This window comes from Grampus griseus (genome assembly GCF_964374135.1).
Source record: "Grampus griseus genome assembly, chromosome: 6".
NCBI lineage: Eukaryota > Metazoa > Chordata > Mammalia > Artiodactyla > Delphinidae > Grampus > Grampus griseus.
In genome coordinates, this window is record NC_139000.1 from 111,846,093 (window position 1) to 111,873,324 (window position 27,232).

The 27,232-nt window shown below is 39.7% G+C and overlaps 1 protein-coding gene across 3 annotated transcripts; it reads left to right on the forward strand.

The window, feature by feature from the left end:
* Positions 1–25,968, forward strand: LOC309824394 (kynurenine/alpha-aminoadipate aminotransferase, mitochondrial-like). Of its 3 annotated transcripts, none has more exons than XM_082657269.1 (13): positions 1–268; positions 831–999; positions 2,192–2,324; positions 5,569–5,643; positions 10,658–10,867; positions 11,437–11,502; positions 12,743–12,825; positions 13,255–13,351; positions 14,569–14,630; positions 14,899–14,963; positions 16,259–16,365; positions 24,452–24,553; positions 25,465–25,968. In XM_082657269.1, exons 1-13 carry the CDS (start codon positions 202–204, stop codon positions 25,504–25,506), a joined length of 1,278 nt encoding a protein of 425 aa, XP_082513395.1. In that variant the 5' UTR covers positions 1–201; the 3' UTR covers positions 25,507–25,968. The 3 variants fall into 3 exon arrangements, with proteins under 3 accessions (XP_082513395.1, XP_082513396.1, XP_082513397.1); XM_082657271.1 differs by lacking the exon at positions 1–268 and adding an exon at positions 372–474; XM_082657270.1 differs by lacking the exon at positions 5,569–5,643.
* Positions 25,969–27,232: the final 1,264 nt, after the last annotated feature.

Genomic DNA, 27,232 nt, shown 5'->3' on the forward strand with positions numbered 1-27,232 from the left:
AGGCCGGATCCTACCCAGGCTCTCGCGCGGCCACCAGCCGGGCCTTCGGCGGCCTCTCCTGGCTCCGCGCGCCAGACCACACGCGGGGGACAGCAGAGGTGGCCTTTCCAGGGCAGGGATTAGGGGGCAGGATTGACGCGGATCCTTGGTTTTCCCAGGCTTCAACCACATAAGGCGGGGCTTGCCGCTTGGAATCCGAGAATGAATTACACACGGTTCATCACGGCTGCGAGCGCGGCCAGAAAGCCTTCCGCCCTTCGAGTCATGGGTGAGTCCGGGCCCTGCTCTCCCACTGGAGGGGGCGGTCCCCGCAGAGCTGCTCCGGGCGGCCTGAGCCCAGCTCTGCGCAGACCTGGCACAGAAGGCGCGCTGGAACGGGCACGAGTGTGGGCCATCAGCAGTAGAGAGAGGGCAGGCCGCCGTGGACACGTCCTGCTTAGGCTCCAGAGGGCTCTTCCGGGCACAAGATTCGGGGTTCGGCTCAGCGTGCGGGCGCGTGCGGAGTGGGGAGGGCGGGTTCGCCGGAGAGAGAGGGGTGCGCGCGGAGCCGGGCACGGACGGGCCGAGTGGAAGCCCGTCTTCTCCTACTGTGACCCTTGGCTTGTCTGCCTGATCACTCCGCCTTCTTAGATGCACGTGTCTATTCCTTAGTTCCTCCACCGGTGAGGTCGGCCCACAAAAAAGGCATCTTCTGTGTTTCTTTCGGACTAGCATTCTATCACTAGAAATCGTTACACTTTAAAGTTTTACTGACTTTAATGCAGCATGCTGAACCATCTCTGTTTAGGAAGGTCTTCACTGAAAGTGTTTCTTCTCCTTATTTGTTGTAGCTGAGATATTGGGCAAGTCATCGAAATCTGTCCTCTCCCTGGCGACTGGAGCACCAAACCCTAACACGTTCCCTTTCAAGTCTGCGGTTATCACCATAGACAATGGAGAGACCATCCAATTTGATGAAGAGATGATGAAGAGAGCACTGCAGTATTCTCAGAGTGCTGGGTACTGATCAGTAGATAATGTAACCTTGTTGGTTCATTTTCATGAGCAATATTCTACAGCCCGCTGATAGAGTGACGTGTGCGTTTTTAAACTGGGTATTCAGCAGTGAGGAAGGTTTGGGGAAGAGTTTTAGAAGAAAAAATAATTGCAGCAATGATACTGAATGCCTAAGAGGCCAGGGACTGTTCTCAACCTTATACGACTAGGGGAGGGAGAGGTTTTAGGAAGGTGGTTCCATTTGATCTGAGACTGGGAAAAGAAAGAGAATATAGCTTGGTGAAGCAGCAGGGTAGGAGAAAGGAGGAAAAGGATGACCCAGCAAGCAGCCAGTTTAGGTCCTGGGGAAATTTTTTTTTTTTTTTTTTTTTTTTTGGTGGTACGCGGGCCTCTCACTGCTGTGACCTCTCCCGCCGCGGAGCACAGGCTCCGGACGCTCAGGCTCAGCAGCCGTGGCTCACAGGCCCAGCCGCTCCGCGGCACGTGGGATCTTCCCGGACCGGGGCACGAACCCGTGTCCCCTGCATCGGCAGGCGGACTCTCAACCACTGCGCCACCAGGGAAGCCCCTGGGGAAATTTTTTAATGATTATGTTCCCTTTCTAAACAGGCAGCTATGTAAGCATGTTGACCTCAGTTCAGATGTATTTAATTTCATAAAGGCAAACTGGAACACGTATTCTAAGGCTTTCCTTAGCTGGTCTTCCAGTGATAAAGGGTAACTTGCAGAGTGTCTATGAATTATACTTTATTAAAGCCTGTTTGCTCTGTGATTGAAGAATAATGCATGTTGGGTGCATAAAAATTGTATTGTATATAATGTATACCTAGGCTTTTCTTTCCATGATGCAAAGAACTTACTGAACCTGCACTTCTAGGTATCCTACAGAAATCTCCCTAAGGGAAACAAAAACTGAATTACGCAGTGAGAGCTCTAATGTAAAAGAAGAAGTACAGGCTTTGGAATGAGAAAGCTGTAGATTCAAATCTCAGCTCTTTTAATCACCAACTGATTAACTTATGTGGATTTCTTAATCTCTAAGTCTGTTGCCTTGTCTTTTAAGTAAAGATATTAATATTGGCAAAAAGCATTTGAGGACCTTTAAAGTGCCTGCTATAAAGCCACCATTTAGTTCCTGTCTACTATTATCATGACTTTCACTACTGTCAATTTCTAAATGCATTTTATGCTTTAGACTCCCAGAGCTGTTATCCTGGCTAAAACAGTTACAAGTAAAATTGCATAATCCTCCCACCATCCATTATCCACCCAGCCAAGGACAAATGGACATGTGTGTCACCTGTGGCAGCCAAGAAGGTCTCTGTAAGGTAAGACTGGAAGGAAAGGCACCCGCGGGAAGCATCCAATACTACGTTCACCCATACAGCCATCTCTCCCTTAGCCACAGAGCATCATGTTCTGTGGCCTACAAAGTCTTCCTTGTCTTCACCTAGAATCATAAATGGAACGTAAAGACATTCACCACCCTGGTTTCTCTCTTTCTTTTTTTCACATCTTTATTGGAGTATAATTGCTTTACAATGTTTTGTTACTTTCTGCTGTACAACAGTCAAGCAGCCATATGTATACATATATCCCCATATCCCCTCCCTCTTAAGCCTCCCTCCCACCCTCCCTATCCCACACCTCTAGGTGGTCACAAAGCACCGAGCTGATCTCCCTGTGCTATGCAGCAGCTTCCTACTAGCTATTTATTTTACATTTGGTAGTGTGTATATGTCCATAACACTTTCTCACCTCATCCCAGCTTCCCCTTCCCCACTCTGGGTCTTCAAGTCTGTTCTCTACATCTGCATCTTTATTCCTACCCTGCCACTAGGTTCATCAGTACCGGTTTTTTTAGATTCCATATACATGCATTAGCATACGGTATTTATTTTTCTCTTTCTGACTTACTTCACTCTATATGACAGACTCTAGGTCCACCCACCTCACTACAAATAACTCAATTTTGTTCCTCTTTATGGCTGAGTAATATTCCATTGTATATATGTGCCACATCTTCTTCATCCATTCCTTTGTCGATGGACATTTAGGTTGCTTCCATATTCTGGCTATTGTAAACAGTGCTGCAGTGAACATTGTGGTACATGTTCCTTTTTGAATTACAGTTTTCTCAGGATATATTCCCAGTAGTGGGATTGCTGGGTCGTATGGTAGTTCTATTTTTAGTTTTTTAAGGAACCTCCATACTGTTCTCCATAGTGACTGTATCAATTTACATTCCCACCAACAGTGCAAGAGGGTTCCCTTTTCTCCACACCCTCTCTGACGTTTACTGTTTCTAGATTTTTTGATGATGGCAAGAGGGTTCCCTTTTCTCCACACCCTCTCTGACGTTTACTGTTTCTAGATTTTTTGATGATGGCCATTCTGAATGGTGTGAGGTGATAACTCATTGTGGTTTTGATTTGCATTTCTCTAATGATTAGTGACGTTGAGCATCTCTTCATGTGCTTCTTGGCCATCTGTATGTGTTCTTTGGAAACATGTCTATTTAGGTCTTCTGCCCATTTTTGGATTGTTTGTTTTTTTGATATTGAGCTGCTTGTATATTTTGGAGATTAATCCTTTGTCATTTGCTTCATTTGCAACCTGATTTCTCTTAAACAGAGATCCCATCATCATTGACCCGGAGCTCTGAGTCATTAGGACAAGATTCCCGTTCAGGGAGAACTCAACCCCTACCTGCAGCTTAGTGAGCGCTGCTTACTTTCATCTGACTCAGAGATTCAGGCTAAATTTCAGTTTTGCTTGTGGCTATAACATTTCAGTGTATGACTTTTAAATCCTTTGAGGGTGTATCCTGATACTCCTGAGATGAAACGTCATTCCTTTGTGTGTCTGCTGGTGTCGTCTGTGCCGGCTGCCCCTTGTACCCTGACTCCCTCTTGGCTGTGCTTCTCCACGTCTACGTATATGTCTGTGTCTGTGGCTGACTTCTCCTCTGGGTTACTTTCTCTCTCTCTTTCCCTCTCTCTCTCTCTCTCTGCCTCTCTCCTGGGTTCCAGGAACTCCACAGAGGTAACCACCACTGGGGGGTCTCCAGATAAAGAGACTGCATATATGGTTCTCAGTTTCATCTATTTGTTTCTTTTCTTTTTCATGAATAATTAGTCCTGGATAAGGAAGCTCTACATTCAGTCCTCACATCTAGATGAAAGTATGACTCTTGCTTATCTCAAACCAGAGTAGCTTTCTTGCTCTTCTTTCTTACGTAAATGTGAATGTTATAATCCGGTTAGTTTTAATGAATTTCAATTAAATTATTTTTACAGAATAAGGTATTAAAGTAAGACTTTATAATTTTCCTCCCCCTTCTTGGACTGAATTAGGAAAAATAAAAGGATTAGCTGCAGTTTGATTTTTTTTCTTGAAGAGAAACATTTGTGATGCTCCATACTAGTAGGACAAAAAAGTTCTTTTCAGTGAAATTCTTTTCTTAGGAAGGGACATTATGTGCATTTTTTTTTCCAGAAAGATGCACAAGAAAGTTTCTTCTTTGTCTGTTGCAACATCAGTCATATCAAAGAGGAAGAGAGCATAGATGGCCAAATGCATCAGTAACTCACTGGCTTATAGCCATGCTTGTTCCAGAGGCCTCCTGGGAATCCAGTTTACTATTTCTCTCACTTTGTTCTCCAGGATGGATATTATTTTAGGTGTCCGTGTCTCAGATAATAAACAGCCCTCCCTCCTCATTTAGGATATATGACTTTCTCATGTCCCAATGTATGTGATGAGGTTTTCATCTGATCCATGGATAATAATACACAAGCCACCCAGTGATTTGTTTGGTCCTAGGAGGTCCTGTAAATCCTGAATCAATTAGAAACTTGTCAGAGGATGACACTGTCATAAAATGCAAAAAGCTCATAAGGAGAAGTAAATGGAATATCCTAGACCAAATCAGGAAACAAAAGTCCAATCTTCTGTCCCAATGTATAATGGCCATGCTGTTTATCAAGAGCTCTAGGTTGTTAAAATAATAGGGAGGAGAGGCTTGACCTGGGGATTGTGAAACATCACAGGGCAGGAAAGAATGATTCTGTGACTCGTATAAGATTAATCAGAATGGTGGACTAGTATCTCCGTGAGGGTAAAAACCATGCCTTTAGGCTCATCATTTATCTCCATCCTTTACACAGGCCTGGCTTATAGCAAATATTTTAAAATTTTTCAGAAAAGGAATAAATAAATTTTAGGAGCCAAAGCAGTTATGTTTTTTTTTTTCCAACCTAGAACGGAGGTTTGCAAACTGTGGCTTGAGAGCCAAGCCAGCCTCTGTCTGATTCTGTAAATAGAGTTTTATTGGAACTCAGCCACACCGTCGGCTGACGTATTGTCTACAGCTTTCTCACCATAGAGGCAGAGATGAGTAGATGCAATGGAGACACCAGGGCTCACATCCCATCTGGCAAGTTACAGAAAACTTGCCAACTCCTCTAGAATCCTAGTGAGCCCAAACTAAAAAAAAAAAAAAAGGGGGGGGGGGTGTTTTCTAAGACTGGAAACCAGACTAATGAAGCAAACCTATGCTTCTTTTGTTAGGTATTTGAGATGATCGTTAATCCTGGAGATAATATCCTCGTAAATGAACCTATTTATTCAGGAACAATTCATGCTGTGAGTACACATGTCTACAAAAGGCAACTCTCTTTTCTTCTAACAAATAAGAAACCACTGCACCTTGAGAATTCTCTGCCCACTGAAACATAAAATAGCATCTTTCTTCTTAAACAGGAGAATCATTAATATATGCAAAATATGTGAAATGTACCCTCTGCTTTATACATTTCTCCTTACAAAGTCTAAATGTAGAGGTGCTAAAATTGGGTTGTGCAAAATCATGTCCAGATTTGTTAATATTCCACCTGAAATGTGACTTAATTTACAAAGACATTTTTTCACTACCATCTATATGACCACATGCCTGCTCTGCTATGCCCTGGTCAGAACACACCACTGTCGGGGGCACAATACTTTTGGGTCGATGTGAATACAGGCTGGAGCACAGTCGGAGAAAAGCGACCAGAGTGAACAAAGAAATGGAAATAATACCATAGGTTGAATTGTTTTAGGAACTATGCTCTTTTCCGCAGAGAGACAAGACTCCACAGGGGCATGAGAATTGTCCTCAAGTACATTAAAGCTAGCCATGTGACAGAGGAGTTAGGTTTGTCTGTGCATGTCCTCAGGTTCATAGAACTTGAACCAAAGGGTGGAAACTATAGGGAAACAGTTTCAACTCAATGTAACGACTGTCTAACCATCAGCCTTACCAGTTCTCTGAGGAGTAAAGCACTGGCCATCACTGCAGGGGCTCACAGTAACTCTCAATGGCCACCTGACATAAATGCTAGCAAAGTAATTTTAGCTTAGAGTAGGGGATTTAATGAGATGACCGCTATGCTCTACTGAATCTAACTTCATGGATTATCTTTTTTTTTAATTTAACATTATCTTTGTGAAAAATGAATATATATAGAAAGCAATTAGCTAGTCTTGATGAAAGCCATATTCCCTCAACACTCCCAAGTAGGGGTAAAAACATATTATAAACATTGCTTTTCTAATGAACAATCTGAAAAGGAAATTAAGAAAATTCCATTTGTAATAGCATCCAATAGAATAAAATATCTGGGAATAAATCTAACAAAATGGGTGAAAGACTTCCTCATTAAAAACTAAAAAACATTGCTGGAAGAAATTAAAGGAGATGCCAATAAACCGAAAGGCATCACCTTCTCCTGGGTTGGAAGACTTAATACTTCAGGTGTCAATACTACCACAGCAATTTACAGATTCCATGCAATCCCTACCAAAATTCCAATAGCCTTTTTTACAGAAATATAAAAGCCAATCCTCAAATTCATTTGGGATTGGAAAGGGTCCAAATACGCAAACCAATCTTGAAAAACTGCAAAGTTAGAAGATTCTCAGTTCCCAATTTCAAAACCAACTGCCTTAATCTGCAGTAATCAAAACCGGCTGGTACTGGCATTAAGGATAGATACATATCCCAATGGGATAGAATTGAGCGTTCAGAAATAAACCATACAGCTGTGACCAACTGATTTTGACAAGGGTACCAAAACCATTCAACAGGAAAAAAAAAAAAGGTCTCTTCAACAAATTTCGCTGGGATAACTGTATTTCCACGTGCAAAAGAAAGAAATTGGACCATATAAATCTTCAAATCTTCTTGACCTTGGATTTGGCACTATTCTTAGATATAACAACAAAAATACAAGCAACAACAAAAATATAGATAAACTGGACTTCATCAAAAATTAAACTCTTTTGAGCGTCAAAGGACATTATGAAGAAAGTGAAAAAACAGCCTACAGAGTGGGAGAAAATACATGCAAATCATATATATATGGTAAGAGTTCAATATCCAGAGTATATAAAGACTTCCTACAATTAAAATACAAAGAAATTAATTTAAAAATAGACAAGGGGGGCTTCCCTGGTGGTGCAGTGGTTGAGAGTCCGCCTGCCGATGCAGGGGACGCGGGTTTGTGCCCCGGTCCGGGAAGATCCCACATGCCGCGGAGCGGCTGGGCCCGTGAGCCATGGCCGCCCGTGAGCCTGCGCGTCCGGAGCCTGTGCTCCACAACGGGAGAGGCCACAACAGTGAGAGGCCCGCGTACCGCAAAAAATAATAATAATAATAAAAATAGACAAAGGACTTGAATAGACATTTCTGCAAAAAAGATATATAAATGGCCAGTAAGTATATGAAAACATGCTCAACATCACTAGTCATTAGAGAAATGAAAGTCAAACCATAGTGAGATACTACTTCACACCTACTAGGATTACTATTATTTTTTTAATGGAATATAGCAAGTAATGGTGAATATGTAGAGAAATTGGAACCGCAGTACATTGCTGGTGGAAATGTAAAATGGTGCAGCCCCTGTGGAAAACAGTTTATCAGTGCCTCAAAAAATTAAACATAGAATTACTGTGGACACACAAATTCCACTCCTAGTATGTACCCAAAAAGATTTGAAAACTGGGACTCAAACAGAAACATAAACGTTCATAGCAGCATTATTCACAATAGCCAAAACATGGAGCAGCCCAAAGTGTACAATGCATGAATAAAATGTGGTCCATTCACACAATGGAATATTATTCAGCCAGAAGAAGGAAGTTCTGACACCTGCTACAACATGGATAAACCTTGAAAGCACTATGCCAAGTGAAAGAAGCCAGACACAGAAGGACACGTATTGTATGATTCCACTTGTACAAAATATCTGAAATAGGCAAACTCATAAAGACGGAAAGTTGCTTAGTGGTTACCAGGGGCTGAGGGAGGGGGAAGTGGGGAGTTACTGCTTAATGGTACAGGGGGTCTGTTTGGAGTGATGAAAAGATTTTGGAAATTAATAGTGACATGGATGCACACATTGTGAATGTAATTAATGCCATTGAGTCTCACACTTTAAAATGGCAAATTTTTGTTATTTTGCCGTAATTTAAAAAACTAAAATAATTACCTTTTCTTAGTGACTGGATACTAATTGTTAATTATTTTCCTAAACTCCTAAGTCATAAGATTACACAATGCCTATAAATAGGCATTTTGTCTATGTAAACAGCACACATACACACACGTTTTCACACACCCAAACAGAGACCAATGCCAGGCTGTGAGGGAATATGCCGACCGTTCATGTGTGTTTATCTCATGGTCCAATATTGACTTCTTTTATTGCATGTTTATGTGATTTCTAAGTCTAAGACCTTTTAAATTTACCATAAGTGGGGTCTGGATTATTCTCAGTGCATAATTCTACATTTGACTGCTAAGAGAAGTGTTTGCTTATCCTTTGAAAATATTTTTTCTGAGAACTTCACTCAGTTACTGCTATTTTTTTTTAATTTTTATTGAAATATATTGTACTTGATTTACAATGTTGTGTTCATTTCAGATGTACACCAAAGTGATTCAGTTATACATATACATGTATAACTTTCAGATTCTTTTCCATTATAGGTTATTACAAGATACTGAGTATAGTTCCCTGTGCTATACAATAGGTTCTTGTTGGTTACCTATTTTATATATAGTACTGTGTATATGTTAATCCCTAACGCCTAATTTATCCCTCCACTCCTCTTTCCCTTTGTAGCCAGAAGTTTGTTTTCTATGTCTGTGTGTGTCTATTTGTTTTGTAAATAGGTTCATTTGTATCATTTTATTAGATTCCATATATAGGCAATATTGTATGATATTTGTGTTTCTCCATCTGACTTACTTCACTTACTATGATAATCTCTAGATCCATCCATGTTGCAGAAAATGGCATTATTTCAATCTTTTTGTGGCTAATATTCCGTTGTGTATATATATGTGTGTGTGTGTATATATATATATATATATGTATATACATACATACATATACATACCACATCTTTATCCATTCATCTGTCAATGGACACTTAGGTTGCTTCCATGTCTTGGCTATTGTAAATGCTGCTGCAATGAACATTGGGGTGCACGTGTCTTTTAGAAGTATGGTTTTCTCCAGGAAGGGGACTGCTGGATCATAAGGTGAACCTCCATACTGTTCTCCATAGTGGCTGCACCAGTTTACATTCCCACCAACAGTGTAGGAGGGTTCCCTTTCCTCCACACCCTCTCCAGCATTTATTATTTGTAGACTTTTTGATGATGGCCATTCTGACCGGTGTGAGGTGGTACATCATTGCAGTTTTCATTTGCATTTCTCTAATAATTAGTAACATTCAGCATCTTTTCATGTGCCTGTTGGCCATCGCATGTCTTCTTTGGAGAAATGTCTATTTAGATCTTCTGCCCAATTCTGGACTGGGTTGTTTGGTTTTTTTTTGATATTGAGCTGTATGAGCTGTCTGTATATTTTGGAAATGAATCCCTTGTCGGTTCCATTGTTTGCAAATAGCTTCTCCATTCTGTAGGTTGTCTTTCCATTCGTTGATGATTTCCTTTGCTTGTTACTTATTAAGTTCCGATTTTTTTCTTTATGTTTGTCCACAGACATAAAACATAAAAACACAAACCTTTCATAAAACAATGTCTATAAACAAGGCCACTATCTGTGACTTCAGCCTTTGCAATCGGTACAGTATACTATCCCCCTGCCTTGGTGAGCCACTGCCCTGACGCTCCTTGGTGCCCCAGCACCACCCTGGCTCCCCTGGTCCCTCTCCTAAGACCAACCTGAACACCCCATAGTACAGAGCCAATGCCGACATGGTAGGGGGCCTCCAGGACCCCATTCCAGCCTGCTCTGTATCTGATGTGCCCATGCTACACCACCTGTCCAATATTTTGAATATCACCTCTGCTTATAACTATTTTATGTATTAGAACCATAGATGCTCTATAAGATTAATTTACTTTGTCAAAAAACATTCCTTAATAAACACCTATTTTATGAACCAGTTCTAACCATAATTATAAAGATAACGCACTGTGGGCGTAGAGCTGAGTGCAGGTTTGTGTTTAAGGGTATAAATGGTAACAGCTTTGTGTTTAAGGGTATAAATGGTAACATTCTCCTTAGTGTAAGAACCAGTGACGCTGATATTTTGTATCAAGTCTGAGTCTCTGGCTTTCTTTTCTCTTTGTACTGGACAGCTGCAACCCCTGGGCTGCAACATGATTAATGTTTCCAGTGATGAGCACGGGATTATTCCAGACTCCCTCAGAGAAATACTCTCCAAATGGAAACCAGAAGATTCAAAGAACACCGAGAAAAACACCCCAAAATTTCTTTATACTGTCCCAAATGGCAACAACCCTGCTGGGAACTCATTAACAACTAACCGCAAAAAGGAAATCTATGAGGTATTTTCAAAGAATGTGCTATGTGGCTGTGTTCTTGTTTTGTTCTGACCCTTTAGAAGAGTGCTCTGCAAGTTCCTTCTCATTACCCCTTGCTCTCAAGGAAGATGATTTTTAATAAAAGGAAGTCATCTATGCCAGGGTCGCCATGAATTTAAATTCAAGAAACTATTACGCTCTTGTTGACTATGAGATTTTTCTTTCCCTTTAATTGATATTTTCATTGAAGGAAATGTTACTCTTGGTGTGATGTTAAACTCTATGAGGCTATTTAATAATTGGCCCCAAGTTTGATTTTCATTATTTTATGTTTGTATTTTCATCCTGTCCCTTCCCTTTCCTACTTCTTGTCATTTCAGGTTACAAAGACATTCCTTTAAAATAGGAGGCAGGCTCCTTTTGTAAAGTCTCCTCTAGGTAGCTGAACATGATGCCTAAGATTTTCACTATAAACACTGTTCTAAAATCACATATAAAGCTACACAGAAACAAGTACAAAGAACTATGATTCCAAGTGATTTTCATCTTCGAGCGCTCTGAAGAAATAAATATGCTCCTTTAACCTTTTTTAGCTCGCAAGAAAATACGACTTCCTCATCATAGAAGACGATCCTTACTATTTTATGCAGTTCAACAAGGTAAGTGCAGTGTCAACTCAGCCCACAATCAGTAGACAAGTGGCTGTAGGTTACTGTGCTGATGTGAGTTTAGCCGGGCTGCCGAGCATTTTCATCTCTGGTATTACTGCTCTTTCCAGAAATTCCTTTCCTTTAGAATAGCGGCTGGCTCTCTGTGCCAGGCACGTGGAGGGTCGAGTGAGTCAAGGGTGAGAGTCGTCTGGACTCCAAATCCAGGTCGTGGCTCCTTAGACATTGTGCCAGGGTTACGGAGTGGGTGTCTCCTTGGATGTCAACCTCAGTCTCTCGGGGGTGGCTGACGGGCGGAGGACTTGGGAGGCGTGTCCAGGCGGAAGGAGAAGGACGGCCGCGCTCGGTCATGAGGCGGTGGTGGGCAGAGGAGGGGCGTGCCTAACATCATGCTGCCCGCTCGCCATCCCTGTCACTTAGGGTCGGGGACTTTCCTGCAGAATCATGGGCTTTTAGATCCTTTCCCACTATATATGTACACCACTGTCCACGAGCACGGTTTCCCAGGAGACAGCAGTAGTGGTACAGACTCCCAATGCCCAACTCCGCAAAATCCAACACTGTATTTGCTCTCAGGGCTGCACAGAACAAACACACGCACTCAGTCCCCACTCTATATCTACGGAGAAGAAACAGAACTCTTGGCTTTTTATCTAGTTTGCCTGAATACCATGTCTGCCTGCCGCGCACCTTCAACACGACCATGGCCCCCTTTCTTGTTGGCATTTACGTTTGAAGTAAATATGGAAGTTTCAGCATTGCAGACCGACTACTCTGCTCGTCTTCCCTTGCACCTTTGTTGTGTTTCTAGTTGGTCTAAGGCTCAGCATCTCTTCCTAAACAGCCCTGAATGCTGACGGCCCTCTTCGCTTTGGTCTTTTCCAAACTAGTTTTTCTTGAATCCTTCCTCGAAATCTGTTCATCCTGGATCTCAAGTCTTGGGACGAGGAGGTCCTGTGTGAGGTTCCTCTAAACTCACGGGAGTGGCAGCGTGAGCAAGTGCGAGGACGTGTGTGTGTGTTTGGCAGAAAAGCCGTGAAGATCGGCAGATACGAATAGAAGAACGTGCATCTCTGGTTCTTACTCCATTTCAAAGGGCTGAGATGAAGACAAGGAAAAGGATGTTTGTCCTACTGTTCTCCAAATCCATTCCTCCCCAGTCTCTGCACAAAGTAGGGATACGGTCTCTAACAGACTTCCCAAACCAACAGTATTTTTCTTCCATTTCAAGCCCCGGGCACCGACTTTTCTCTCCATGGACGTTGATGGGCGTGTCATCCGAGCTGACTCTTTTTCCAAAGTCCTGTCCTCTGGGTAAGGCCCTGGCTGTGCCTGCAGGCTGCATCTAAAGGTGACAGAGGCTGCACCTCAGCTAACAGTTCTCATTTAAGATACCTGTATTCCCGTTTGATTTTATCTATTAATACCAGGCTTTTCTCCCAATCTGTCCCCAGTGGTCAAAGATAGTTGGCCATTAAATTTACAGCTGTAGGGGGACTGGTCAGGTTTTTGATTACATATACGAAAGAGCACATTTAGAAATACCTGGTCAGATATGCATTCTATTTTAACTGTACAATTTAATTTAAATGTGTATTTTAAATAAGAAGTTGTTTTATTAGACTGTGTTAACTGTCTAGGTCCATTTGTCCCCAGGTCACAACTTTCTTCCCCATGAAATCACTAACATGGTATTAATTGTTAATGCAGGGTTGGTATTGTGTCTTTTCTCTCTTTGTGCAGGTTGCGAATAGGGTTTATAACTGGTCCAAAGCCCTTGATCGAGAGAATTGTTTTACACACAGAAGTTTCAACAATGCACACCAGCACTTTCACTCAGGTAGGAATTTTTTGAATCAGATCATAAAATAAAACAGATGTTGGCAAATATGACTGAGTGAACATGGCAGAGAGAGAAATCACTGATTGCATCTCTAGATCCGCATGGACTGCATTAGGAGACCACGCACAGCAGATGTTTGCTCTAAATAGCAAAAGAGATTGGAATGGACCTGGTGCTGTTTCACAGTGTAGACCAAACTCCTTCAGGGTCAGAGATCTTCTTATTCAGCTGTGTCCTGGCATCTAGCCCAGGAATCCCATAAAAACTGCGTTGGACTCAACAGGGCGGAAGAGGTTTGGTGAAGTAATGCACTGTTAGCTTCGTTGTCCTGGAATCTGAGAGCAAGGGTTCAAACCCGTGTGGTGGCCCGATGTCTGCCTTCACTGCCCATGTGCTAAGCTCCCTACAGACACCAGCTGGAATGTATTTTAACTAAAATAGAGTAAAATTATTTTTGGAGAATGTATAAATTTCTTTACAAGCTTTGAGAAATTATTGGACCCATCCCTAAGGCAATCTTGAGAATCAGACCTTAAGGACAGAACTGCTACCTAAGAACGCAAAAGGGGTAGTTTATGTAGAATGGACATTTCTTTGACATTATACATTCCACGAAGTGCAGATATCCCATGTTTTATCAAGTTGGGGGCTTTTTCTATATTATCTGTTATCAACCAAATTTCACTATCCATTTAGAACATTTAGGACTTTCATTCTGGATACAAAGATCTCTAAATATACTGTATAACTTCATATATAGACTGTATGTGTTTTATATTTAGAGAGGCCATCTAGGGCGGCAGTTATTGGGTGGATCTGGGGCTGGACAGTCTGACCTAAGTCCAGGCTCTGTGATGAGCAGTGACTGCAGGAAAGTTAATTTCACCTTGTGCCTCATTCTCTTTATCAGTAGAGTGGAAATAATGACCTGCCTAATAAGGGTATTACGAAGATCAACTTAGCTTAAATACGTTCATATGGTACAGCAGCTTCCAGCACATAGCAAGGACCATATAAATATTTGTTATTTTTACTATTATTGTTGTCATTGTTATTAATCAACGTTGTTATAAGTCGCTGACCCTATAAGGCTTCGTGCAGGTTGTTGCATCTCCTTAGGGTCGTTTGCACATAATCAAGAGTGATTTGCTGTTATGTTTGGCAAAAAAACACATTTTAGAGGATGAACCTTATAACTGTCTCATCCCTTTTAGCTGCTGGTATCACAGCTTCTACACCAATGGGGAGAAGAGGGCTTCCTGGCTCATGTAGAGAGGTACTGTATTTTAGGTTCCATACTTTACATAGAAATGGACTTTGCTCTATTAATTTTCACTTTTGAATTATTCCAAAATAATGGAAAAACCACAATGGTAAAAATGTTTACCATCAGACAGGTCAAATAAATACGCTCTATTTCCTCATCAAGGATTCAACATTTTCATCAAGATAGAAAATAGATTCTTACAGAATGGACTCCAGGGCCTTTTAGTGTCTGCAATCAATGTAGCAAACACATCCTTTTCATTGTTTTCTTCTTCTAGGGTTATTGATTTCTATAGGAAGCAGAGGGATGCATTATTGGCAGCTGCAAACAAGTGGTTAAGTGGTGAGTGGAACTTACATCCTGTCCTGGGATGAACAGTAGCCCCTATATGAGTAAGTGATACACACCACAGAGTATTGTTAATAACCCTGGGGAAGGAAACAGGGTCCAGGAGTATTCTTGTCAAGAAAATGTTACCCTATGAATGATCTCAGAAGTAAGAGCACAAACCCTGGCACGATTCTACGCGTTTCTACTATAACTGACTGCTGCAAAGTAACTGTGGTTTGAAGAAAAACGACCAATTAGTCTAACAATCAACCAGCAATAACCTACTAAAAGTTAAATAATACCTGTACTCAAAAGGTTTTCAAAATTTTGCTCCAAATAGAAGAGGAATTGTGAAATCAACAACATACTCCTTTACTGACTCTATAAAGACAAAACAGTACAATCTAAGGCAGGTTTCTCATTACAGACAATTTGCCTTTTAATCATTAACCTCATTTATCTAATATTTTCTATTGCTAATTTGATTTCAGAATGGTTTAGATTTAATTTTCTATTAAGGAAGAAAGTAAAATGAATTGCATGGCTTTAATTACACCACTAAAAATGCCTTTGGCAAGAATAACAGTAAATACAAAGTATTCACTTCTTATTTCCCTCATATCTTTTTCCCTACGTAGTCCTGGTAAAAACACAATTACTATCTTTTTGATAAGAGTACTATTCTACCACTTCCTACAGTGAAGTTGAAAAAAAGGCTTTAATCAACATCAAGGTTTTTTTTAAAGGTAATAATCAAAATCAAAATAATTATTCTTCCTCTTGGTTTCTCTATCCTTATGTTCAATGAAGCATAAAGCCTACCAATGACCAGAATGTCTTAACTTTATGTACTCCTTTCATAATTAACTACATTCTGATAAAAACTTCAATTCATTAGACTTATGAACAATTACATAAATGATAAGATTTATTGAAACACTAGAAGCCTCTAGAAAGAGGTGAGGAATCCGCTCCTAAAACTGAAAGAGCCATGTTCGGCTTAGGGACAGTTCTAAGGAAGGGTGGTGGGCATGGCACTGGATTTCCCGCACTGCCCTGAGACCCACTAAAATCATAAGTAAACACACGAGTCTCCTCTCTCCCTTTCAAACCCTCACCTTACTTTTTAAAATAAAACTCAGAGCATCAATTTTCAGAACTCATAAAACTATATTTTTAAAAATGCTATCACTGAAGGAACTTTTTTGGAAACACTAGTTTATAGTTACTGCAATTTGTCATTTCAGCGATATAGTTGACATCATCAGAAATGGTCTCGGGAAATATTTCTTCTCTTTTGTTTGTAGGTTTGGCAGAATGGCAAGTTCCTACTGCTGGAATGTTTTTATGGGTTAAAATTAAGGGCCTTCATGATGTAAGAAAACTGATTGAAGAGAAAGCCTTTAAGAAAGAGGTAAAACAGGAAGAAAAGCTACATTTTTTCTTTAAAGTAATATCTTAATAAAATGGCAAGAGATATCTATCGTTGCCCACCAACCCAAGGCATAATGTTTGCCTATCAGATACATTAACTCCTTACTAAGAACATAATAGATTTTGGGTTACGGAATTAGTCTCCTGGTCTAAACCAGGGGAAATACAGTCATTCAGCTCAGCTACTGATTAGCTTAGTGGCTAAGAGCACACTCTCTGGAGGCACGTCCTTGGGTGTGAATCCCAGCTCCAGCCCTGCCCTTATATGTGGCGTTGGGTAAAATGCAGATAATAAGAACCTCTCCCTCTTAGGGTTGCTATGATGATGAAAGCAATAAATATGGATAAAGTACTTAGACCAATACCTGACACATAGTAAATGCTTGATGAGTATTAGCCAGTAATATTTTTTATTATTTTTAAAAAATTTTTATTGGAGTATAGTTGATTTACAATGTTGTGTTAGTTTCAGGTGTACAGCAAAGTGATTCGGTTATACATCTACCTATATTCATTCTTTTTTAGATTCTTTTCCCATATAGGCCATTACAGAGTATGGAGTAGAGTTCCCTGTGCTATACAGTAGGGCCTTATTAGTTATCTGTTTATATATAGTAGTTGTATATGTCAATCCCAAACTCCCAATTTAACCCTCCTCCCCTTACCCACTGGTAACCATAAGCCATTAGTATTAAAATAAAAGGATTTTTTTCCTGATTAGGAAAGTAAAGCATACTCATGGTAACATGATTCTTCATTAAAGCATATTGAAAATTTTTTAAATAGCCCATAATTTTACCACCCAGATTTTATGACCATTTGTGAAATATTTTCTTGAACAGCTTGTATATATCTAGTAGTTTGTCTATGAAATTGTTTTTTTATGAAAGTATAATGCTTTACAATATTACATTAGTTTCAGGTGTACAACATAGTGATTCAATATTTTTAACAATTAGACTCCACTTAAAGTTATTATAAAAAATTGGTTATATTCCCTGTGCTGTACAATATATCATTGGATCTTCTTTATTTTATACATAATAGTTTGTACCTCTTAATCCTCTACCTCTGTCGTGCCCTTCCCCCTTCCCTCTTCCCACTGGTAAGCACCAGTTTGTCTCTATTATGTGTCTCTTTCTTTTTGTTTATTCATTTTATTTTTTTAGATTCTGCATATAAGTGCATATTTGTCTTTCTCTGACTTATTTCACTAAGCATAATACCCTCCAAGTCCATCCATGTTGTCACAAATGGCATTATTTCATTCATTTTATAACTTTGTGTATCACATCACTATATATATATATATATCACATATTCTTTATCCATTCATCTGTTGATGGGCACTTAGGTTGTTTCCATATCTTGGCAATTATAAATAATGCTGAAATGAACACTGGGGTGCATCTTTTTTTTTTTTTTTTTTTTTGTGGTACGCGGCCTCTCTTTTTTTTTTTTTGTGGTACGCGGCCTCTCACTGTTGTGGCCTCTCCCGTTGCGGAGCACAGGCTCCGGACGCGCAGGCTCAACGGCCGTGGCTCACGGGCCTAGCTGCTCCGCGGCATGTGGGATCTTCCCGGACCGGGGCATGAACCCGTGTCCCCTGCATCGGCAGGCGGACTCTCAACCACTGCGCCACCAGGGAAGCCCCAAGCATGTATCTTTTTTATTTAGTGTTTTCATTTTCTTTGGACATATACCCACAAGTGGATTGCTGGGTCATATGGTAGTTCTATTTTTCGTTTTTTGAGGAACCTCCATCCTATGTTCCATAATGCTTCACCAATTTACATTCCCACCAACAGTTTACAAGTGTTCCCTTTTCTCTGCATCCTCGCCAGCATTTGTTATTTGTTGTCCATTTGCTGGTTGCTATTTTAATAAGTGCGACGTGATATCTCATTGTGGTTTTGATTTGCATTGATGATTAATGGTTAATGATTGGCATTAACCTGATGATTAACGATGTAGAGCATCTTTTCATGTGCTTTTTAGCCATCTGTATGTCTTCTCTGGAAAAACGTACATTCAGGTTTGTGCCCATTTTTTAATCGGGTGGTTTGTTTGTTTGATATGGCTGTGCAATTATTTTACAGGATTAAAATTACACAGAAAAGTTTATATCCTGTTTTTTTCACTTAAAATTAGCCCACAAGGATTTCTAATTTTTTTTCTCCTTTTATACTTAAATCATGTCTACTTAGATTTCATTCAGAGGCACTAATTAAGCTGAGACGTCTAAATATGCTTCTGTGTCGCTTCCCAATTTAGCAAATCAATCAACCGTTCTCCATTAATTAATTCCTTTATCATGTTCGTCACTCTTTTGTAAACACCAAGATCTGTTTCTAGTATCACTTCTGTCTTGAGGCAGTGAGTACAAAGAACAGATCAAGTTGTTGTTGGCAAACTCCTGTGCTAGAGCATAAGAGACAGTCTAGGGGTCAGAACTGGGAACTGGCTGCCTGGACCCAAGAGCCAATCCACTCCCCTGGGAAAGTCACTCATTCCCTGTAATCATCATACTTGACCGCAGGACTCATGCTTTATTAATTGTTTTAATGTTAATAACAGCACATAGAAAGTGCTTAATAAATACTTAAATGACTTAACTCATATAAGTGCATTTTAGTACAATAAATCAATTTTATTACATTTTCTTTGCTTTGTTATCACTGCCATTATTATTCACAATATTTGATAAGTGGCTCTTTGTTTGTATCCCTGAGCTAGGAGATAAGGATACAGGCTTCATATTTTATTATAGTTTTTTCAGTTCCTTTTATTTATTCCATATACCCTGTTGCATGGACCTTCAACTTTTCTAAATAACCTCTATCTTTAACACAACTCTCTTAACCCAGATTTTGGTCACCTTGCAAGATTCTTACCACTCCCTCCTTCTCCACAGAAACTTGCTTCTGGCACATCCCTAAACTGTTCCCCAATATTGGTAGAAATGACAGTTTTCATTTCACTGTTAATCAGGAAAAAAAAAAAAACCTCATCTTCGGCCTTGAAATTTTCTCCCCAGAATGCCCCCAAATCATTTCATTCCCAGCTCACCTAACTTCAACAACCAGGGGCCAGATTTACACCATGAAAAAACAAGCAGTTTCTTAAAGTTCTGAATGTCATGATTTTACTAGACAACAATCTCAAAGACTTAACACAACCCAGTCACAACCCTGTTCTGACTCACGCACAGTTTTCAAAGATGTGGTCTACAGGCTCCTCTGCTCCTGCCGTGAGTCAGAGACCCAGGTTCCTGCCACCTTCTTGCTCTGAGTTTTTCAACACATGGATCCATGATGACCGCAGCATTGAGGGCATGGTGGGTCACACAGGGAGACGTTCAGGGCCAGGCCAAGAAGTAGCACCACAACTTCCCCTCTCCTGGCTAGGATTCAATCACGCAGCCACAGGCATCTAGAAAGAGGCTGCGGACAGTGTGTTTTCATGCATAGGAAGCAGGAGACACATGCTCTGGGGCAGCGAGCTGTTGGCCACAGAAGTCACCAAGAAGAGCAGGTGTCCCACCGTTTTGACACCATTACCTATCATTTTTATTCCTTCACTCTATGTATTAAGCGTTTCCACCTCTATGAGTGACCAATTTTCTTTGCACCTTGGGGACACTACACTCTGTATCTTCTCCCTGACAGACTCTTCCCCTACTTTTTGCTTGGCCTATGCCTACTTATCTTTCAACTCCAGGCTGAAAGGTCACCCCCAAATTTGATAACTCTAAAAGGGTATTTAACACTGATTGATTTGCAGATGTTGAAAAATCCTTGCATCCCTGGGATAAATCCCACTTGATCATGGTGTATGATCTTTTTGATGTGTTATTGGATTCGGTTTGCTAGTATTTTGTTAAGGATCTTTGCATCTATGTTCATTAGTTATATTGGCCTGTAATTTTCTTTTCTTGTGGCGTCTTTGTCTGATTTTGGTGTAGGGTGATAGTGGCCTCATAGAATGAGTTAGGAAGTGTCCCTTTCTCTGCAATTTTTTGGAATAGTTTCAGAAGGATAGGTGTTAACTCTTCTCTAAATGTTTGATAGAATTTACCTGTGAAGCCATCTGGTCCTGGACTTTTGCTTGTTGGAAGTTTTTAACTCACTGGTTCAATTTCAGTGCTGGTAACTTCTCTGTTCATATTTTCTCTTTCTTCCTGCTTCAGGTTTGGAAGGTTGTACCTTTCCCAGAATTTGGCCATTTCTTCTAGGTTGTCCATTTTATTAGTATATACTTGCTTGTAGTAGTCCCTTATGGTCCTTTATATTTCTGTGGTGTTGGTTGTAACTTCTTCTTTTCATTTCTGATTTTACTGAGTTGGGCCATCTCCCTTTTTTTCTTTTTTTTTTTTATGGTACGTGGGCCTCTCACTGTTGTGGCCTCTCCCGCTGCTGAGCACAGGCTCCAGACGCACAGGCTCAGAGACCATGGCTCACGGGCCCAGCCGCTCCGCGGCATGTGGGATCTTCCTGGACCGGAGCACGAACCCGTGTCCCCTGCAACGGCAGGCAGACTCTCAACCACTGCGCCACCAGGGAAGCCCTCCCTTTTTCTTGATGAGTCTGCCTCAAGGTTTATCAATTTTGTTTATCTTTTCAAAGAACCAGCTTTTAGTTTCATTGATCTTTTCTACTGTCTTCTTAGTCTCTATTTAATTTATTTCTGCTCTGATCTTTATGATTTCTTTCCTTCTGCTAACTATGGGTTTGGTTTGTTCTTCTTTCTCTAGTTGCTTTAGGTGTAAGGTTAGGTTGTTTATTTGGGATTTTTGTTGTTTCCTGAGGTATGATTGTATTGATATAAACTTCCCTCGTGGAACTGCTTTTGCTGCATCCCACAGGTTTTAGATACTTGTGTTTTCATTTTCATTTATCTCTAGGTATTTTTGATTTTCTCTTTAATTTCTTCAGTGATCCATTGGTTGTTTAGTAGCATATTGTTTAGCCTCCACATGTTTGTGTTTTTTGAGTTTTTTTCAATATCCACAAATCAATCCATGTGATATACCACATTAACAAATTGAAGAATAAAAACCATATGATCATTTCAATAGAGGCAAGAAAAGCTTCTGATAAAATGCAACATTCATTTATGATAAAAACTCTCCAGAAACTGGGTATAGAGGAAACACACCTTAACATAATAAAGGCTGTATATGAAAAACCCACAGCTAACATCGTACTCAATGGTGAAAATCTGAAAGGATTTCTTCTAAGGTGAGGAACAAGACAAGGATGCCCCACTCGCCACTTTTATTCAACAAAGTTTTGGAAGACCTAGACACAGCAATCAGAGAAGAAAAAGAAATACAAGGAATCCAAAGTGGAAAAGAAGAAATAAAACTGTAACTGTTTGCAGATGAGATGATGCTATACATAGAAAAATCCTAAAGATACTACCAGAAAACTACTAGAGCTCATCCATGAATTTGGTAAAGTTGCAGGATACAAAATAAATACACAGAAATTTGTTGCATTTCTATACACTAACAACAAAAGAGCAGAAAGAGAAATTAAGGGAAAAAAATCCCATTTACCATCACATCTAAAAGAATAAAATACCTAGGAATAAACCTACCTAAAAAGGCAAAAGACCTGTAATTGGAAACCTATAAAATGCTGATGATTGGGCTTCCCTGGTGGCGCAGTGGTTGACAGTCCGCCTGCCGATGCAGGGGACACGGATTCGTGCCCTGGTCCGGGAAGATCCCACGTGCCGTGGAGCGGTTGGGCCTGTGAGCCATGGCCGCTGAGCCTGCGCGTCCGGAGCCTGTTGCTCCGCAACGGGAGAGGCCACAATAGTAAGAGGCCCGCTTACCGCAAAAAAAAAAAATGCTGATGAAAGAAATTGAAGGCAACACAAACTGATGGAAAGATACACCACGTTCTTGGATTGGAAGAATCAATTTTGTCAAAATGACTTTACTATCCAAGGCCAATTACAGGTTCAGTGCAATCCCTATCAAATTACCAAGGTCATTTTTCACAGAACTAGAACAAATAATTTTAAAATTTGTATGGAAACACAAAAGTCCCCTAACAGCCAAAGCAGTCTTGAGAAAGAAGAGTGGAACTGGACGAGTCACATTCCCTGACTTCAGACTATACTACAAAGCTGCAGTAATCAAAACAGTATGGTACTGGAACAAAAACAGAAATATAGACCACTGGAACAGGAGAGAAAGCCCAGAAATAAACCCATGCACCTATGGCAAATTAATCTACAACAAAGGAAGCAAGAAAATACAGTGGAGAAAAGACAGTCTCTTCAGTAAGTGTTGCTGGGAGAACTGGACAGGTACATGTAAAAGAATGAAATTAGAACATTCTCTAACACCATAAACAAAAATAAATTGAAAATGGCATACAGACCTAAATGTAAGACTGGATAATACAAAACTACAGCAAAACAGGAAGAACACTGATTTTTGACATAAATCAAAGCAGTATCTTTTTCATTCTGTCTCCTAGATTAATGGAAATAAAAACAAAAATAAAAAAATGGGACCTACTTAAAAGCTTTTGCACAGCAAAGGAAAGGATAAAAAAACAAAAAGGCAACCTACAGAATGAGAACAAATATTTGCAAATGATGCAATTGACAAGAGATTAATTTCCAAAGTATACAAAGTATACATATTAATTTCCAAAGTATACAGCTCATATATAACAGCTCATACAGCGCAATATCAAAAAAAAAAAAAAACCAATCCAAAATTGGGCAGAAGACCTAAAAAGACATTTCTCCAAAGAATACATACAGATGGCCAACAGGCACATGAAAAGATGCTCAATATCACTAATTATTAGAGAAATGCAAATCAAAACTACAATGAAGTATCACTTCATACCGGTCAGAATGCCCATCGTCAAATTGTCTACAAATAATAAAGGATGAAGAGGGTGTGGAGAAAACATGACCCTCCTACACTGTTGGTGGGAATGTACAATAGTGCAGCCACTATGGAAAAAAGTATTGAGGTTCATAAGGAACCTAAAAGTAGAGTTACCATATGATCCAGTTATCCCACTCCTGGGAATATATATGGAGAAAAGTATAATTCAAAGAGATACATGCACCCCAATGTTCCTTGCAGCACTATTTACAATAGCCAGGACATGGAAGCAACTTAAATGTCCATCAACAGAGGAACAGATAAAGAAGATGTGGTACATATATACAATGGAATATTACTCAGCCAGAATTACTCAGAATGAAATAATGCCATTTGCAGCAACATGGATCAACCTAGAGATGATCATACTAAGTAAGTCAGACAGAGAAAGACAGATATCATATGATATCACTTACGTGGAATCTAAAAAAATGATACAAATGAATTTATTTACAAAATGGAAATAGAATCACAAACATAGAAAGCAAACTTATGGTTACCAAACGGGAAAGTGGGGAAGGGATAAATTAGGAGTTTGGGATTAACATACATACACTATTATGTATAAAATAGATAACCAACAAGGACCTACTATATAGCACAGGGAACTATACTCAGTATTTTATAATAACCTATAAGGGAAAAGAATATGAAAAAGGATAGATCGATAGATATACATATACACATACGTATAACTGAATCACTATGCTGTATACCTGAAACTAACACAACATTGTAAATCAACTATAGTTTAACTTAAAAAAAATGAAATATTTTTAAAAATGATATTTCATTGGATTTATTTTACTTTTCTAGTTATGTTAAACATTTATTCATGTTTATTACCATTTCTATTTCTTGAATAAGCTGTCCTTGTCCATTTTAAAGTTTTTCCTCTGTTTCTGTGCATTCTTTATAATATATGGAGAAGAGGTAGAATTCCTGTATTTATGTAAACACTGATTTCTATGCTTTTAGTTTTATTGTACGACATGCAGTAATTTTATATAAATTGATTTTTCTCTTGTGATTTCTTTCATTGCTTTTTAAGTTTAAAAGTCATCCTCCACTCTGAGATTAGATTCACCTATATTTTCTTTTCGTTTTCTTTAATGGTACATCACCTGTTTTCCATAAACTCTCTTAGATATTCATGCTTCCTGGATATCATTTCTACCTTGATAGTTCAGCTCCTTGCCCCTACTTCAGAGCATCCTTCTCTTTAGCTTCTCCAGAGCAGATGGACATGGTGAGTACAATATTCTCTTTAGAGTAAAAGTAGATATCCATTTATTTTTTGTGTTCATTCTGTGAATTACAACATTATTTGATATCTTCTTGGGTTTCTGCAAAATGGATATTGGTTGGAAAGTCACAAACTACCATTCAGAGAAGTTGCCAGGCTTCTATAGACAAATGATGTGACCAAGTTGGAGTCGAATAGATTTCAGACCTGCTCAACAGTGTTGGCAGATTATCAACAAGTTACAAAGAGAACCTCTTTCGCTCCTTCTTGGAATTAACATGAGCCATAGTACAAATTCATGAAGCCATCCATCTCTATCTCTTGAGGAAGGGTCAAATAGAATAATATGAATGATTGGAGTTAAGTAATTGCTTAATCACAAAGTCCAGCTTTAACCAGGATTACAGGAAACCAAGAAGCAAGTTCCTAAGAACTGTATGTCGGGAACCCACAGAAGAGCCATAAACTGAAGAGTCCAGGAAGTGTAAGAAGAGTGTATACTTATCCTTGGAGATGGGTTGTCTCCAGCTGTGTTCTTGATTGACTTGCTTTCTCATGTCAGTAAATATGCTTTTCATAATTTATATATGCATAGAGCTGGACAACTGAAACTATACAGAAGGCATGTGCAGGTGAGAGAGTACATGAAAAACATAATTCAAGTTCTGAGAGAAAATGATGATCTTGAGGGAATAAGGATTTGAAAAATTTCCTGGGCCTCTGATGTGCTTCCGTCTATGTACATTAGTGGACACGATGGCAACTGACCCAGATAAAACTGAGGTTAATCCTGACTTTTCACTGTCTGATCTCAACCTAAGATGGATACTCTTTGTTCAAATTTCTCAAGTTATGACAGACTTTTCCTAAACGGCATCCTAATTTTATTAATTCTTCTCTCTGTTCGCTTTTAGGCCTTCCAGGGATTAGCCCAACTTATAAAGGAATCTTTATGAAGAAATCGAACTCTTCATAACACTCCATCTTCAGATAAATTATTTCTATGTTTTAGCAGGAAGAAATGATTGTTGGTGTTAGACTTACAGATCGGGTTTCACCGAACATGTCATATCTGTAGTAATTTAACTAGACAACTTTTAAAGTGCCCTTGAATGCATCAGATTGTCGAAATATATTTATAATCCACATATACATGTTGATAAATTTTCAACCCCCCAAAAGTATTTTTATCCTGGATTTTATGTAAAGATTTTTGTAGTTGCTTTATCATTTCCCATAAATTTTCTTTGAAAATAACATTTTTACAGTAAATTATTTGTAAGCAAACAATCATGTTCAAAATGGTATATAATGTGAACTTCTCCTATTTTGAAGAAAATGTAATGAGAGCTTGTTGCAAAAATTGTTAGTATTTGACTGTTATACATAATTTTTAGTAAGAGTATCACAGATATTATGTTATGCCATAGAAATCCATTTAAAATAAAATTCTGAATCTAAACATACCTAAACATCTGCCTATTAATTCTAAGTAAGGAGGAGAGATTAAGGACTGAGAAAAAGGTACTACATTGTATTTTTATGAAACTACACAACTTTCAAAATTGCATTCTTATCAGTTACGTAATTTCAATCTACTAGACTCCTTTGAGGTACTTAGGATATACTTTTAATGATTTCCTTGCTCATCTTTAAGATCTTTATTTTCCCTATCTGATTATTAAATATATGCTCACTTAATTTTTTTCAAACAACCCAGTAAGTATAAGGAATAAAGTAAAAGCCACTGGGTGTCTCACCCCCAACATTCATATCCATCCTTATAGATGTTTTCTACGCATGTACATGTAATATGTACAAGAATGGGATCTCATTAGGACAGTATCGTAAACACCCTGTACACATTTTCTATTGCTGTAGAACAGTGTACCAGCATTCCAAGACCCAGTCCTTGTAAAGTTATGTGGTCCTCTGAGGAATTAGGAAGTTTACCTCTTTATCACTCCCACCATCCTTGTGTATATAAACATCTCCAGCATGGTTATTATTTTCCCAGCATCTGAATGCCATGTTATACCTCTGGCAGCTAAAGTTCTTGAACAAAAACCTTACCTTAAAGCTCAAATCCAGTCGGCTGGCTCCAAGCCTGGATCCCCTTTCTAGGACAAGCGGTGGTGGTCCTTTGGGAGACTGGAGACACGCAGGCAGCAGAGGACAGCTGAGATGGGGGAGCTGACGAGCCTGTGAAGTGGGACAAGAGAGAGGAAAGTGCAAATTAATTCGTAAAAGTAAAACCGGCCTTCCATGTATTTTATTCAGTAGTTTCCAACAAGAGCCAAACTGCTCAGCCTGGGCTATACACAGGAGGACCTAGTTTTTCTTGTTAAGTCCCCGACATAGGGGAGTTGATGTACAGCCCCCTTTCAAGCTGGGAAACATGCCCTCTAACGACAGTCTATGGGAATCTGCTTCTTCACAGGAAAATAGAAGGGCAGAGACAGGACGCACAGGAGATGCGCAGGCTGCCCCTTATCACTCAGGGTTCACTTTCATTGCCAGAGATTTCCTGCCTCTCAAACGTTAAAGCACCATAGACAGGAGCCTCGCCTGGTGCCTTTGCCCTTGTGCGTCTTTCCAAGCTGGGAACGCTGTCTGGCAGGATCCAGAAACACTAACAGGTTTGTAGTCTTTGACACAGCGTATCAGATGCTGTGGCTTGGC

Excerpts from the sequence above, each read along its gene's own strand:
- LOC309824394 (XM_082657269.1), top strand. The coding sequence starts at position 202 with ATGAATTACACACGGTTCATCACGGCTGCGAGCGCGGCCAGAAAGCCT. Across the intron at positions 2,325-5,568 it reads GCCAAGAAGGTCTCTGTAAG|GTATTTGAGATGATCGTTAA; the intron begins GTAAGACTGGAA and ends TTCTTTTGTTAG. Across the intron at positions 12,826-13,254 it reads TCCAAAGTCCTGTCCTCTGG|GTTGCGAATAGGGTTTATAA; the intron begins GTAAGGCCCTGG and ends CTCTTTGTGCAG.